This window comes from Thunnus thynnus, chromosome 2 (assembly GCF_963924715.1).
Source record: "Thunnus thynnus chromosome 2, fThuThy2.1, whole genome shotgun sequence".
NCBI lineage: Eukaryota > Metazoa > Chordata > Actinopteri > Scombriformes > Scombridae > Thunnus > Thunnus thynnus.
The window spans coordinates 40,800,407-40,818,928 of NC_089518.1; the positions used below are offsets into that span (position 1 = coordinate 40,800,407).

The 18,522-nt window shown below is 32.3% G+C and overlaps 1 protein-coding gene across 1 annotated transcript in view; it reads left to right on the forward strand.

Moving 5' to 3' along the window:
- fnbp1a (formin binding protein 1a) overlaps positions 1–18,522 on the forward strand; it is a 98,274-nt gene that overhangs the window by 52,306 nt on the left and 27,446 nt on the right. The window contains exons 2-6 of the mRNA XM_067575288.1: positions 13,686–13,801; positions 16,623–16,673; positions 16,878–17,025; positions 17,647–17,709; positions 17,868–17,963. Coding sequence (XP_067431389.1) covers positions 13,686–13,801; positions 16,623–16,673; positions 16,878–17,025; positions 17,647–17,709; positions 17,868–17,963 — 474 coding nt within the window. The remainder of the gene's footprint in view (positions 1–13,685; positions 13,802–16,622; positions 16,674–16,877; positions 17,026–17,646; positions 17,710–17,867; positions 17,964–18,522) is intronic.

Here is an 18,522-nt window from a genome sequence, read left to right on the forward strand (position 1 = left end):
CTGAGTTACATTATCATTTATTTACTGCGTTACATTATTATTCATTTACTGAGTTACATTATCATTTATTTACTGAATTACATCATCATTCCTTTACAGAGTTACATTATCATTTATTTACTGAGTTACATCATTATTCCTTTACTGAGTTACATTATCATTTATTTACTGAGTTACATCATCATTCCTTTACTGAGTTACATTATCATTTATTTACTGAATTACATCATCATTCCTTTACTGAGTTACATTATCATTTATTTACTGCGTTACATTATTATTTATTTACTGAGTTACATTATCATTTATTTACTGAGTTACATCATCATTACTTTACTGAGTTACATTATTATTCATTTACTGATTTACATGATCATTCATTTACTGAGTTACATTATCATTTACTTACTGCGTTACATTATTATTTATTTACTGAGTTACATTATCATTTATTTACTGAGTTACATCATCATTACTTTACTGAGTTACATTATCATTTATTTACTGCGTTACATTATTATTCATTTACTGAGTTACATTATCATTTATTTATTGAGTTACATTATCATTTATTTATAGATTTACATCATCATGTATTTATTGAGTTACATTATCATTTATTGATGGATTTAGATCATCATTTCTTTACGGAGTTACATTATCATTTATTTATTGAGTTACATTATTATTCATTTACTGAGTTACATTATCATTTATTTACTACATTACATTATCATTCATTTACTGAGTTACATTATTATTCATTTACTGATTTAAATTAACATTTATTTACTTAGTTACATTATCATTTATTTACTGCGTTACATTATTAATTTACTGAGTTACATTATCATTTATTTACGGAGTTACATTATCGTTTATTTTCTGAGTTACATTATCATTCATTTTCTGAGTTACATTATCATTTATTTACTGAGTTACATCATTTATTTACAGATTTACATTATGATTTAGTTACGAAGTTACATTATCATTTATTTACTGAGTTACATCATCATTCCTTTACTGAGTTACATTATCATTTATTTACTGAGTTACATTATCATTTATTTACTGCGTTACATTATTATTCATTTACTGAATTACATCATCATTTATTTACTGAGTTATATTATTATTCATTTACTGAGTTACATTATCATTCATTTACTGAGTTACATAATCATTCCTTTACTGAGTTACATTATCATTTATTTATTGAGTTACATTATCATGTATTTATTGAGGTACATTATCATTTATTTATTGAGTTACATTATCATGTATTTATTGAGTTACATTATCATTTATTTATTGAGTTACATTATCATATATTGATGGATTTACATCATCATTTATTTAAGGATTTACATCATCATTCCTTTACTGAGTTACATTATCATTTATTTACTGAGTTACATCATCATTCCTTTACTGAGTTACATTATCATTTATTTACTGAGGTACATTATCATTCCCTTACTGAGTCACATTAACATTTATTTACTGAGTTACATCATCATTCCTTTACTGAGTTACATTATCATTTATTTACTGCGTTACATTATTATTCATTTACTGAGTTACATTATCATTTATTTACTGCATTACATTATTATTCATTTACTGATTTACATTATCATTCATTTACTGAGTTACATTATCATTCATTTACTGAGTTACATCATCATTCCTTTACTGAGTTACATTATCATTTATTTACTGCATTACATTATTATTCATTTACTGATTTACATGATCATTCATTTACTGAGTTACATTATCATTCATTTACTGAGTTACATTATCATTTATTTACTGCGTTACATTATTATTCATTTACTGAGTTACATTATCATTTATTTATTGAGTTGTATTATCATTTATTTACTGAGTTGCATTATCATTTACTTACTGAGTTGCATTATCATTTACTTACTGAGTTGCATTATCAGTTACTTACTGAGTTACATTATCACTCATTTACTGAGTTTCATTATTATTCATTTACTGAGTTGTATTATCATTTATTTACTGAGTTGTATTATCATTTACTTACTGAGTTACATTATCATTTACTTACTGAGTTACATTATCATTTATTTATTGAGTTACATTATCATTCATTTACTGAGTTACATTATTATTCATTTACTGAGTTGTATTATCATTTATTTACTGAGTTCCATTATCATTTACTTACTGAGTTATATTATCATTTATTTATGGATTTACATTATCATTTATTTACAAAGTTATATTATCATTTTTTTATTGAGTTACATTATCATGTATTTATTGAGTTAAATTATCATTTATTGAATGATTTACATTATCATTTATTTTCGGAGTTACATTATCACCTATTTACTGAGTTACATCATCATGTATTTACGGATTTACATTATCATTTATGTCCTGAGTTACATTATCATTTATTTATGGATTTACATTATCATTTATTTACAAAGTTACATTATCATTTATTTATTGAGTTACATTATCATCTATCTACTGAGTTACATCATCATTTATTTACGGAGTTACATTATCATTAATGTACTGAGTCAAATTGTCATTCATTTACTGAGTTACATTATCATTTATTTACGGAGTTACATTATCATTCATGTCCTGAGTTACACTGTCAATTATTTACGGATTTACATTATCATTTATTTACTGAGTTACATCATCATTCATTTATTGAGTTACATTATCATTCAGTTATTGAGTTACATTATAATTTATTTACAAAGTTACATTATCATTTATTGATGGATTTACATCATCATGTATTTATGGAGTTACATCATCATTTATTTACGGATTTACATTATCATTTATGTCCTGATTTACATTATCATTTATTTATGGATTTACATTATCATTTATTTACAAAGTTACATTATCGTTTATTTATTGAGTTACATTATCATCTATCTACTGAGTTACATTATCATTTATTTACGGAGTTACATTATCATTAATGTACTGAGTCAAATTGTCATTCATTTACTGAGTTACATTATCATTTATTTACGGAGTTACATTATCGTTAATTTACTGAGTTACATTATCATTTATTTACGGAGTTACATTATCATTCATGTCCTGAGTTACATTATCATTTATTTACTGAGTTACATTATCGTTAATTTACTGAGTTACATTATCATGTATTTATGGAGTTACATTATCATTATGTACTGAGTTAAATTGTCATTCATTCACTGAGTTACATTATCATTTATTTACGGAGTTACATTATCGTTAATTTACTGAGTTATATTATCATGTATTTACAGAGTTACATTATCGTTAATTTACTGAGTTATATTATCATGTATTTACGGAGTTACATTATCATTCATGTCCTGAGTTACACTGTCAATTATTTACAGATTTACATTATCATATATTTACTGAGTTACATTATCTTTTTGTTTATGGATTTACATTATCATTTATTTACTGAGTTACATCATCATTCATTTATTGAGTTACATTATCATTCAGTTATTGAGTTAAATTATAATTTATTTACAAAGTTACATTATCATTTATTGATGGATTTACATCATCATGTATTTATGGAGTTACATCATCATTTATTAACAGATTTACATTATCATTTATTTACTGAGTTACATTTTCATTTATTTACGGAGTTACATTATCGTTAATTCACTGAGTTACATTATCATGTATTTATGGAGTTACATTATCATTAATGTACTGAGTTAAATTGTCATTCATTTACTGAGTTACATTTTCACTTATTTATGGATTTACATTATCATTAATTTACTGAGTTACATCATCATTTATTTACTGAGTTACATTATCATTTGTTTATGGATTTACATTATCATTTATTTACAGAGTTACATTATCATTTATTTACGGAGTTACATTATCATTAATGTACTGAGTCAAATTGTCATTCATTTACTGAGTTACATTATCATTTATTTACGGAGTTACATCATCATTTATTTACTGAGTTACATTATCATTTGTTTATGGATTTACATTATCATTTATTTACAGAGTTACATTATCATTTATTTACGGAGTTACATTATCATTAATGTACTGAGTCAAATTGTCATTCATTTACTGAGTTACATTATCATTTATTTACGGAGTTACATTATCGTTAATTTACTGAGTTACATTATCATTTATTTACTGAGTTACATTATCATTTCTTTATGGATTTACATTATCATTTATTTATGGAGTTACATTATCATTTATATTAGTGAGTTATATTATCATTCTTTTACTGAGTTACATTATTGTTCATTTACGGATTTACATTATCATTCATTTACTGAGTTACATTATCAGTTATTTAAGGATTTACATTATCATTTATTTACTTAGTTGCATTTTCATTTATTTACGGATTTACACTATCATTTATTTACTGAGTCACATTATCATTTATTTACAGTTACATTTTCGTTTATTTACTGATATACATTGTCATTCATTTACTGAGTTACATTTTCACTTATTTATGGATTTACATTATCATTAATTTACTGAGTTACATCATCATTTATTTACTGAGTTACATTATCATTTGTTTATGGATTTACATTATCATTTATTTACAGAGTTACATTATCATTTATTTACGGAGTTACATTATCATTAATGTACTGAGTCAAATTGTCATTCATTTACTGAGTTACATTATCATTTATTTACGGAGTTACATTATCGTTAATTTACAGATTTACATTATTATTTATTTACTGAGTTAAATTATCATTTTTTTTACTGAGTTACATTATCACTTATTTACTGAGTTACATTATCATTTATTTACTGAGTTACATTATGATTTATTCACAGATTTACATTATCACTTATTTGCAAATTTCCATTATCATTTATTTACTGAGTTACATCATCATTTATTTACAGATTTACATTATCATTTAGTTACGGAGTTACATTATCATTTATTTACGGAGTTACATTATCATTTATTTACGGAGTTACATTATCATTTATTTAGTGCGTTACATTATTATTCATTTACTGAGTTACATTATCATTCATTTAATAAGTAACATGATCACGTATTTACAGAGTTACATCATCATTCAATTACTGACTTATATTATCATTTCTTTATGAATTTACATTGTCATTTCTTTACAAAGTTACATTATCATTTATTGATGGATTTACATCATCATGTATTTATGGAGTTATATCATCATTTATTTACAGATTTACATTATCATTCATTTACGGAGTTACGTTATCATTTATTTACTGAGTTACATCATTTATGTACAGATTTACATTATCATTTAGTTACACAGTTACATTATCATTTATTGACGGAGTTACATTATCATTTATTTAGTGCATCACATTATTATCCATTTACTGAGTTACATTATCATTGATTTACTGAGTAACATGATCACGTATTTACAGAGTTATATTATCATTCAATTACTGAGTTACATTATTATTCATTTACTGAGTTACATTATCATTTATTTACTGAGTTACATTGTCATTCATTTTCTGATTTTCATTATCATTCACGTACAGAGTTACATTATATTTTCATTTATTTATGGATTTACATTATCATTTATTTACAAAGTTATATTATCATTTTTTTATTGAGTTACATTATCATGTATTTATTGAGTTAAATTATCATTTATTGAATGATTTACATTATCATTTATTTTCGGAGTTACATTATCACCTATTTACTGAGTTACATCATCATGTATTTACGGATTTACATTATCATTTATGTCCTGAGTTACATTATCATTTATTTATGGATTTACATTATCATTTATTTACGGAGTTACATTATCATTAATGTACTGAGTCAAATTGTCATTCATTTACTGAGTTACATTATCATTTATTTACGGAGTTACATTATCGTTAATTTACTGAGTTACATTATCCTGTATTTACTGAGTTACATTATCATTAATGTACTGAGTTAAATTGTCACTTATTTACGGATTTACATTATCATTAATTTACTGAGTTACATTATCATTTATTTACTGACTTACATTATAATTTGTTTATGGATTTACATTATCATTTATTTACTGAGTTACATTATTATTCATTTACTGAGTTACATTATCATTTGTTTATGGATTTACATTATCATTTATTTACTGAGTTACATTATCATTTATTCACAGATTTACATTATCACTTATTTGCGGATTTCCATTTTCATTTATTTACTGAGTTACATCATCATTTCTTTACACATTTACATAATCATTTAGTTACGGAGTTACATTATCATTTATTTACGGAGTTACATTATCATTCATTTACTGAGTAACATGATCACGTATTGACAGAGTTATATTATCATTCAATTATTGAGTTACATTATTATTCATTTACTGAGTTACATTGTCATTCATTTACTGAATTATATTATCATTTATTTATGGATTTACATTATCATTTATTAACAGAGTTACATTATCACCTATTTACTGAGTTACATCATCATGTATTTACGGATTTACATTATCATTTATTTAATGAGTTACATTATCATTTATTTACGGAGTTACATAATCATTTATTTACGGAGTTACATTATCATGTATTTATGGATTTACATTATCATTTATTTACAAAGTTACATTATCATTTATTTATTGAGTTACATTATCATGTATTTATTGAATTACATTATCATTTATTGATAGATTTACATCATCATTTATTTACTGAGTTACATCATTTATTTACAGATTTACATTATCATTTATTTACAGAGTTACATTATCATGTATTTACTGAGTTACATCATCATGTATTTACGGATTTACATTATCATTTATTTACGGAGTTACATTATCATTAATGTACTGAGTTAAATTGTCATTCATTTACTGAGTTACATTATCATTTATTTACGGAGTTACATTATCATTAATGTACGGAGTTAAATTGTCATTCATTTACTGAGTTACATTATCATTTATTGACAGATTTACATTATCATTCAGTTACTGCGTTACATTATTATTCATTTTCTGAGGTACATTATCATTCATTTACTGAGTTACATTATCATTTCTTTACTGAGTTACATTATCATTTATCTACTGATTTATGTTATCATTCATTTACTGAGTTACATTATTATTTATTTACTATGTTATATTATTATTCATTTACTGATTTACATTATCATTCATGTACTGAGTTACATTATCATTTTTTTACTGAGTTACATTATCACTTATTTACTGAGTTACGTTACAATTTATTGACTGAGTTACATTATCATTTATATACTGAGTGAAATTATCATTCATTTACTGAGTTACATTATCATTAATTTACTGAGTTACATTATCATTTATTTCCTGAGTTACATTATCATTTATTTACGGATGTACATTATCATTTAGTTATTGAGTTACATTATCATGTATTTATTTAGTTACATTATCATTTATTAACTGTGTTACATTATTATTCATTTACAGAGTTACATTATCACTCATTTACTGAGTTACATTATCATTCATTTCCTGAGTTACATTATCACTCATTTAGTGAGTTACATTATCATTTATTTACTGACTTGCATTAGTATTCATTTACTGATTTACATTATCATTTATTTCCTGAGTTACATTATCACTCATTTACTGAGTTACATTATCATTTCTTTACTGAGTTACAGTATAATTTATTTACTGAGTTACATTATCATTCATTTACTGAGTTACGTTACAATTTATTTACAGATTTACATCATCATTTATTTACGGAGTTACATTATCATTTATGTCCTGAGTTACATTGTCACTCATTTACTGAGTTACATCATCATTCATTTACTGAATTATTCTATAACTTATTTACTGAGCTATATTGTCATTTATTTACGGAGTTACATTATCATGTATTTACAGAGTTACATTATCATTCATTTAATGAGTTACATCATCAGTTATTTACGGATTTACATTATCATTCATTTACAGAGTTACATATCACAACAGAAGTCATCTCAAGGCACTTTTCACATAGAGCAGGTCAAGACCAAACTCTTTAATTTACAGAGACCCAACAATTCCCCCATGAGCAGCACTTGGCGACAGCGGTGAGGAAAAACTCCCCTTTAACGGGTAGAAACCTCAAGCAGACCCCGGCTCTTGGTGGGCGGCCATCTGCTTTGACCGGTTGGGTTGAGAGAGAGAAAGAGAGAGGGAAAGGGGGAGGGGGGACAGAAGAAAAACAATCACAACAACAAACAACAACAAGCACAAGCAGCAACAGCCAGGGAAGGATGCCATCAGGACTGTGAAGGACCGCGAAGGTTCAGCCCGGGACTCAGGTTTTTCTGTGAGATGAGAAAGCACAAAAAAACTCCGGGGAAGAAGCAAAGTTAGTGACATGCATTGATGTTACATGAATGCATACAGATGGAGAGGAGGAGGAGGAGAGAGGAGCTCAGTGCATCATGGGAAGTCCCCCAGCAGTCTAGGCCTATAGCAGCATAACTAAGGGCTGATCCAAGGCGAGCCTGGTCAGCCCTAACTATAAGCTTTATCAAAAAGGAAAGTTTTAAGCCTACTCTTAAACATAGAGAGGGTGTCTGCACCCCGGACCCAATCTGGAAGATGGTTCCACAGGAGAGGAGCCTGATAGCTGAAGGCTCTGCCTCCCATTCTACTTTTAAAGACTGTAGGAACCACCAGTAAGCTGCATACTGGGAGCACAGTGTTCTAGCGGGATAATACGGTACTATGAGTTGTTCAAGATATGATGGTGCCTGACCATTAAGGGCTTTGTAAGTTAGGAGAAGGATTTTAAATTCTATTCTAGATTTTACAGGAAGCCAATGCAGTGAAGCTAAAATGGGAGAAATGTGATCTCTTTTTCTAGTTTTAGTCAGAACACGTGCAGCTGCATTCTGGACCAGCTGGAGAGTCTTTAGAGACTTGTTAGAGCAGCTTGATAATAAGGAATTGCAATAATCCAGCCTAGAAGTAACAAATGTGTGAACTAGTTTTTCTGCATCTTTTAGGGACAGGATGTGATTTTTGTGATATTACGTAAGTGAAAAAAGGCAGTCCTTGAGATTTGATTTATGTGGGAGTTAAAGGACATATCCTGATCAAAGATAACTCCCAGATTCCTTACGGTGGTGCTGGAGGCCAGGGTAATGCCATCCAGAGTAGCTTTATCATTAGATAATGTGTTTCTGAGGTGTTTAGGGCCAAACACAATAACTTCAGTTTTATCGGGGTTTAGTAGCAGAAAATTGCAGGTCATCCAGGTCTTTATGTCGTTAAGGCATGTTTGGAGTCTAGTTAACTGATTGTTTTCATCTGGCTTCATTGATAAATATAATTGGGTATCATCTGCATAACAATGAAAATTTATGGAGTGTTTCCTAATAATATTACCTAAAGGAAGCATATATAAGGTGAATAGAATTGGTCCACGTACAGAACCTTGTGGAACTCCGTGTCTAACTTTTGCCTTCATGGAGGATTCATCATTAACATGTACAAACTGAAATCGGTCTGATAAATAGGACTTAAACCAGCTTAATGCAGTTCCTTTAATGCCAATTAAATGTTCCAGTCTCTGCAAAAGGATTTGATGGTCAATTGTGTCAAATGCAGCACTAAGATCTAACAGGACAAGTATAGAGACAAATCCTTTGTCTGATGCAGTTAGGAGGTCATTAGTGACTTTCACCAGTGCTGTCTCTGTGCTATGATGCCTCTAAATCCTGACTGAAAATCCTCAAATAAACTATTGTTATGTAGAAAGTCACATAACTGATTAGAGACTGCTTTCTCAAGGATCTTAGAGAGAAATGGAAGGTTAGATATAGGTCTATAATTGGCTAAAACACCTGAATCAAGAGTAGGCCTCTTAAGAAGAGGTTTAATTACAGCTACTTTAAAGGACTGTGGTACATAGCCTGTTACTAAAGACAGATTGATCATATCTAGTAAAGAAGTGCTCACTAAGGGTAAGACTTCCTTAATGAGCCTAGTTGGGATGGGGTCTAAGAGACAGGTTGATGGTTTAGCTGAACAAATCATTGAAGTTAGTTCAGGAAAGTCGACTGGAGAAAAACAGTTCAAATATATGTCAGGATTTACAGCTGTTTCACACATAGAACTGGCTGTAAAGTTTTCCAGGTTGGCTGAGAGACTAAGAACAAGACTTTCTAATGAGTTATAATGAAGTTCAGGTCTAGAGTTGATAATGAGGCTGCGACTCCTCCTCCTCAGCCAGTGTCTGGAGGAATGTGAGTATTAATATGACTGGGAGGACTGGATTCATTTAGACTGACATATTCTTCATGACACAGTCAGGTTTCAGTAAGACAATCAATCAATATGATGATCTGAGATTAAATCGTTTACTAATACGGCTTCAGATGACAGAGATCTAATGTTCAAGAGTCCACATTTAATTCTCTTATTTTGTTGTACTATTGCAGCAGTGGTTTTAATTTTTACTAGATTTTTATGAATGACTCTTTTTTTTTGTTTACTTTGGATTTAATTGATTTAAGTGGTCAGGGGACAGACATGGTCTCTATATAGTTTTGGGTGGGTAACTGCTCTAATGGAAGCACAGAGAAGCGTGTAGGACTGCAACTCCGCCTCCTGGTCTCAACTCTGGGTTGTCATGGTTTTGGTTTATTAATAAACTTGGCCATATTTCTGGATATGAGAGCAGCTCCATCCAGAGTGGGATCTATGCCGTCTCTCCTAATCAGACCAGGTCTTCCCCAGAAAGTCTGCCAATTATCTATGAAGCCCACATCGTTTGCTGGACACCACCTTGACAACCAGCGGTTGAATTGTGACATGCGGCTATACATGTCATCACTGGTCAGATTAGGCAACAGTCCAGAGAAAATTACGGAGTCCGACATTGTTTTTGCAAATGTACACACCGACTCAACATTAATTTTGGTGACCTCTGATTGGTGTAATCAGGAGTCGTTGCCGCCGACATGGATGACAATCGTACCATATTAACGTTTATTCTTAGCCAGCAGTTTTAAATTTGACTCAATGTCGCCCGCTCTGGCCCCAGGAATACATTTAACTATGGCTGCTGGTGTCGCTAACTTCACGTTTCTGACTATGGAGCTGCCAATAATCAGAGTTTGTTTCTCAGCGGGTGTGTCGCTGAGTGGGGAGAACCTGTTAGAAACATGAACTGGTTGGTGGTGAACCGTGGGCTTCTGCTTAGGGCTATGCTTCCTTCGGACAGTCACCCAGCCGCCCTGGCTTCCCGGCTGCTCGGGAGCTACCGGGGGAGTGGGAGCTACGCTAGGTCGGCCCGCACCGGATACTAGGGGCTGGCTAACTATATTAGCTACTGATTGTTTTTCCATGGTGCAGAGCCGCGCTTCCAATTCACTAAGCCTTGCCTCCAGTACTGCAAATAAACTACACTTATTACACTTATCACTATCACTAAAGGAGGCAGAGGAATAACTAAACATTTGACACACCGAGCAAGAGAGAGCAGGAGAACGAGAGGGAGAGAGAGAAGCCATCGCTAACTGCTTAGTTTGAGTTAGCTGCTAATGCTAGCTGCAGAGCTAAAGTGACTAACAACTTGTGCGATTAGCGAAAAAAGTCGCTAAGAGAAAAGCGCTGAGTGCTTGTGTAAAACTAGCGAAAGTTTAAATATACAGCAGATATTAATCCACAGTAATGTGATATATATAGGAAAATCAACTGAGATGAGAGCAGCAACAACGCTATCAGTAGACACAGTCGGCAACCGGAAATGATACAATACGCTTACTGTAGTACGTCAGCACGTCAGCTGACCTAATGGAGAATCATTCATTTATTTGCTGAGTTACATTATCATTTATTTACTGAGTTACATTATCATTTATTCACTGAGTTACATTATCATTTATTCACTGAGTTACATTATCATTATCATTATCATTTATTTACGGATTTACATTATCATTTATTTACGGAGTTACATTATCATTATCATTATCATTTATTTACGGATTTACATTATCATTTATTTACTGAGTTACATTATCATTTATTCACTGAGTTACATTATCATTATCATTATCATTTATTTACGGATTTACATTATCATTTATTTACGGAGTTACATTATCATTATCATTATCATTTATTTACGGATTTACATTATCATTTATTTACTGAGTTACATTATCATTATCATTCATTTACTGAGTTACATTATCATTCATTTAATGAGTTACATTATCATTTATTTACTGAGTTACATTATCATTTATTTACTGAGTTACATTATCATTTATTCACTGAGTTACATTATCATTATCATTATCATTTATTTACGGAGTTACATTATCATTATCATTATCATTTATTTACGGAGTTACATTATCATTTATTTACTGAGTTACATTATCATTATCATTATCATTTATTTACGGAGTTACATTATCATTTATTTACTGAGTTACATTATCATTTATTCACTGAGTTACATTATCATTATCATTATCATTTATTTACGGAGTTACATTATCATTATCATTATCATTTATTTACGGAGTTACATTATCATTTATTTACTGAGTTACATTATCATTATCATTATCATTTATTTACAGAGTTACATTATCATTTATTCACTGAGTTACATTATCATTATCATTATCATTTATTTACGGATTTACATTATCATTTATTTACGGAGTTACATTATTATTCATTTACAGAGTTACATTATCATTCATTTACGGAGTTACATTATCATTCACTTACTGAGTTACATTATTATTCATTTACTGAGTTACATTATCATTTATTTACTGAGTTACATGATCATTCACTTACTGAGTTACATAATCATTCACTTACTGAGTTACATTATTATTCACTTACTGAGTTACATCATCATTTATTTATGGAGTAACATTATCATTGATTTACTGAGTTACATTATCATTTATTTACTGAGTTACATTATCATTTATTTACTGAGTTACATCACACAATCTCGTGTCTACTGTTTATCTGACAGAGCTGTCATGGGTTTAGTTTATTTTTCTGACTACATCAGAGACAATAACACCACAGCGGTTTATTCTCAATCACTAATACAGGAGACCCAAGCAAAGACTCGCGTGACGAGATTATCAATAATGTTACATTATGAAAATGACCACAACACTGTCTCTTACCATTCAGCCGGTTGAATAAATGTCAGGTACAAACGTACTGAGGGCCAGCAGATGGTCATATTTTAGCTAAAGTTTTCAGCAAAGTTAAGTCAAAATTTGTCTTCACTTCCTGTGGAGTCAATGAGTGGAAATACAGACAGCGCCGCTCTGCCATTGCAACCCACATTGTGGTCAGAGCCCCCTGGTCTACAGGCCACAGCCAGACCCTTCTCCACGAAAAATGAACTCACTTGACATTATTATGTATGAAACTGACAATCAGATTTATTTACTTATTAATCAAAGGTGCTGGAACAACGTTCCAGATTGCTCCAGCCCACTTTAACCTCCCCATATAATATATATATATATATATATATATATATATATATATATATATATGTACACACAGAGACTAATATACAGACTATACTGACTCTTCTCTCGTCTGTTTCAGGATCAGTTTGATAATTTGGAGAAACACACCAGTTGGGGAATCGACTTCCTGGAGAGATATACCAAGTTTGTTAAAGAGAGAGCCGATATCGAGCTGAGCTATGCTAAACAGATCAGGTACGGACATGACCTCTGCATGACCTCTACATGACCTCTACAGGACCTCAGCATGACCTCTACATGTCCTCTACATCAGGAGTTCTCAACTGGTCTCACCCTGAGACCCACATTTTCCCATGGTCATGAAGTTGCGACCCACTTTTTTTTTTAACATAAATACATATATTTACATGTACAAAGTGTATTTCAGAGCACATTATTAAGAAACTGAGGAGAACCATGACAACTGCATGTACACTAAAATAAATATCAAAACTGCACAAAATAAATAAGGCCACAAAATTAGATATTTTTACTTATATACTTATATCGCTCTATCAAAGCTAAAACAGCCAGAATGTGCAATAGCTTCTTTCAACAAGCCATAAGACTCATGAACAGCCAATCACCTTAAACCTATTCATACAAAAAATGCACTTCACTACATACCACACACTGAGGTTTCTGCCACTTTTTATCCTCAACATATGAAAATCCACATTTTCAATACTCAAATGATGGTTACCGTGGCTACGGCGCAAGACTACTGCACATCTCTGATGCATGCCTGTCAAAATATTTTTTTTCAAAATAGAAGACAAGTCCAACATCAGATGCACTTTAAATATTATTTATTTATTTTTGACCAGCTGTCTGTGACCCACCCAGAACGGGTCTGCGACCCAAAAGTGTAATGGTGGGTTGAGAATCACTGCTCTACATGATCTCAACATGACCATAACATGACCTCTACATGACCATAACATGACCTCTACATGACCATAACATGACCTCAACATGACCATAACATGACCTCAGGTTGAGGTCATATTATGGTCATGTTGAGAAATAACCGTAACATGACCATAACATGACCTCTGCATGATCATAACATGATCTCATCATGATCTCTAAGTGACCATAACATGACCTCAACATGACCTCTACATGACCATAACATGACCTCTACATGACCATAACATGATCTCTGCATGACCATAACATGACCTCTACATGACCATAACATGACCTCTGCATGACCATAACATGACCTCTGCATGACCACAACATGACCTCTACATGACCATAACATGACCTCTATATGACCATAAGATGACCTCTACATGACCATAACATGACCTCTGCATGACCATAACATGACCTCAACATGACCTCTACATGACCATAACATGACCACAACATGACCTCTACATGACCTCTACATGACCATAACATGACCTCTACATGACCATAACATGACCTCAACATGACCTCTACATGACCATAACATGACCACAACATGACCTCTACATGACCTCTACATGACCATAACATGACCTCTGCATGACCATAACATGACCTCAACATGACCTCTACATGACCATAACATGACCTCTGCATGACCATAACATGACCTCTACATGACCATAACATGACCTCTGCATGGTCTTGAGAAGCTGCAGCATTTATCAACTGACACACTGTAGTTTGTAACATACATTTTCTGACACACTGTAGTCTATACTTTACATTTACTGACACACTGTAGTTTGTAACATACATTTTCTGACACACTGTAGTCTATACTGTACATTTACTGACACACTGTAGTCTATACTGTACATTTCTTGTTCTTGTTCTTGTTCTTGTTATAATTATAGGAGAAACATTGATTCAGTAAACGTTCAGTAAACGTTGAGTATAGTTAGACCCAGCAGTCTCCATTAGGTTGGGCGAGTTCAAAGTTGTGAAAACAATGGGAGTGTTCCCTTTAGCTTCCCTTTTTATGAATCACATTAACATTTATTCACCCAGACAAAAATAATGTTTTTCTGTATAATATGAGCTTGTAAAGGTAATCAAAGACCAAAGGATTGTCTTATCATTTTAATGTGCAGAGATGTGTCAGGATGATCATTACTTTTCCCCTTTGCTAATGTGTGCATGTTCCTGAGAGAAGGAATGTGCCTTAGGAGGCCCAAATAAGGTACCATTCTGCTTCTTGTAGTAAACAGGACATGTTGAGGCGTCGAAGGCCACATATGGCTTGAGGCGCCTAGTTAACATACATGTGCATGCACATGTATCTCGTGGCTGTTTGCCATTGGCTGTAATCCATAAGTTTGTATGATTTGACCAATCACAGATCATTTCTTTGTTCCTTCTCCAACTATATTAGAATGGAGTTTGCTTTTTCTTCACTGAGATGAACTGATGCAAATCTTTGTGTGTTCTGTCTCCTTATTGTACAATATAATAATTGTTTAATCTTCAACCCAGCAGTGTTTTGAGTATTATTTCATTTGTGTTTAGTGTTTTCAGACAATTTCCACAACAAGCTCCTCTCTCTGTGTGCTGCTGTGTGTCTGCAGTGTATTTACTGGTTTGATATTTTATTTGTTGAATTTTTAGATACATTTTTAAACATACATGAATATGACCATAATTATAACCATATAACATCAAACACAAGTTTAACACTTCAGTTTGTCAAAAAATACAAATGTTATTGGGGACCCACTTGAATGACTTGTCTTGCACTTGTCGGTCTTGGGACTCCCCATATTGAAATGCCATCAGCATAATGACCTCTTAATGACTTCTATATGACCTCTACATGACCTCTAATTGACCTCTGCAAGACCTTCACATGACTTTAATATGACTTAAACATAATAACAGCTAATCATAATATCAGATACATGATGCAAACATGTGACAGCCTCTCATACAGAAATATGTATCTGATCTACTGGAAGGTGGAACTATAGTTCTAATAAGGTTAAGCTCATGTTGATCACCTGGTTGATTCCACCTCTACCTACCTGTCTGTCTGCAGGAGTCTGTCTAAGAAGTATCATCCGAAGAGAAGCAGAGAGGACGACAGCAGGTCAGTCAACATGTTGCTGAGAATCCAACCTACAATTCAGTGATCCTGTCATGTAGAGTCATGTGATCATGTGTTGATATCAGATGTTTGGTTTGACCTCGTTCTCTGGGGAAGGTAGACTCAGAGTCTACAGCGTTTAGTATTACTGCAGTGATAGTACAATGTACTGCAGTAATACTACACACAGCTGATTGGTTGTTTCAGGTACACCTGGTGTCTGGCGTTTGCAGCGACACTCCGCCAGCTGAGCGAACTCGCTGTGCAGAGAGAAGAACTCGCTGAAAACCTGAACACACAGATCGTCTCCGAGCTGACCAGATACACACAAGAACTGAAAACTGAGAGGAAAACTGTGAGTAAACAAACAAATAAATAAACACACACACAAGAACTGAAGATTGAGAGGAAAATTAAGTAGTTAGTTAGTTAGATAGTTTAGCTTTATTTATTCAGGAAATCTCATTGAGATTAAAATCTTGCTGATCGTGTGGTTCTCATCACTGCAGTGTCAGAGTGAAGATGTTTCCAGTGAGAGCAAAGATGTTTATGTTGATCCCATTTGATGGTATTAACTCACATCCACAGTTCACACAACCTTTTATAGGATTTTAATAGACTGATGACACAACATTTAGTCCAGAATCACTGCAGTGCAGTTTAAACTGAGCCTTGAACTGACACTGCCTGGAGAGCGTTCCTCTCCTCTGATCTGTCAGATCTCACCTGGACAGGTACTTAAAGAGCATCACAACCAGCTTTATATAATAAAGTTCTCACAAAGGTAAACAAAAGTTTTAAAGCACTCTGTCATTTGGACTAATTTCCTCTTGCCAAAGCTCCTCCACATTATTCATGAATGAAATCTTTATAGCAGCAGTTCCAATCAGATTGCAGCTCCGCTGCACTATCACCAGTATGGCCAGTTAGACCACTTTGACTGAAAGTGCTGATCCCTTTGTGCTTTTTGTTGCAGCATTTCCAAGATGGCCGCCGTGCCCAGCAGCACATTGAGAGTTCCTGGAAGCAGCTGGAGTCTGTGAGTGACCTTTGACCCCACCCATCATGCATATGACCCTGCCCATTAATAAATGTGACCCACCTTTTAACACATTTACACCTCAAATACTATTTACTGACAGTTTCAGCAGTTGAAACGCTGTGATGATTTTTTCTTCTTCTTCTTGTTTTGTCCAGAGTAAACGTCGGTTTGAGCGTGACTGTAAGGAGGCGGAGCGAGCTCAACACGTCTCCGATAGAATCGACCTCGACACCAAGACGGATGCAGAGAAGGTTTGAACTAAATACACACTGAGCCTGACAGACAGTACAGACAGTGATTCTATAAAGCGTTAGTCTCTAGTAGCAGCAACGAGGAATCTTCTGAAAGACGAGTTAAATCAACAAAACCACAATATATCACATGAAGAGGAGGTTGAGGAGGTGCAGGGAGGTGACCCTGCTCACCTGCATGGATATGATTGGACATTATTCATCAGCTGTTAGCCACACAGCTGTGAATGAGCCAGTGTCTGATTGCAATCAGCAAACAGGAGCACAATTTCATAAAGTGACTCCAGGCAGGATGAAGTGATGATGACTTCATGTTTTTAGTATGTTTTACTGCAGCTGTTTGAGCCTTCAGTTTAACATGTGTCTGCAGAATGTCAGTCATTAGGTCATCGTGTTCATATCAGCTGGACCTGCTTTAGATTCTCCTCCTTCAGTTCTGACTGAGTCCAGGATGTTTAAAGGGGCCATTTTATGCCTCTCTCCCAGTTTAATATGTTCACTATTGTGGTCAATTTACAAACATTAGCATTATGCTCAAAAAGCTCCTTGTTACAGCTGT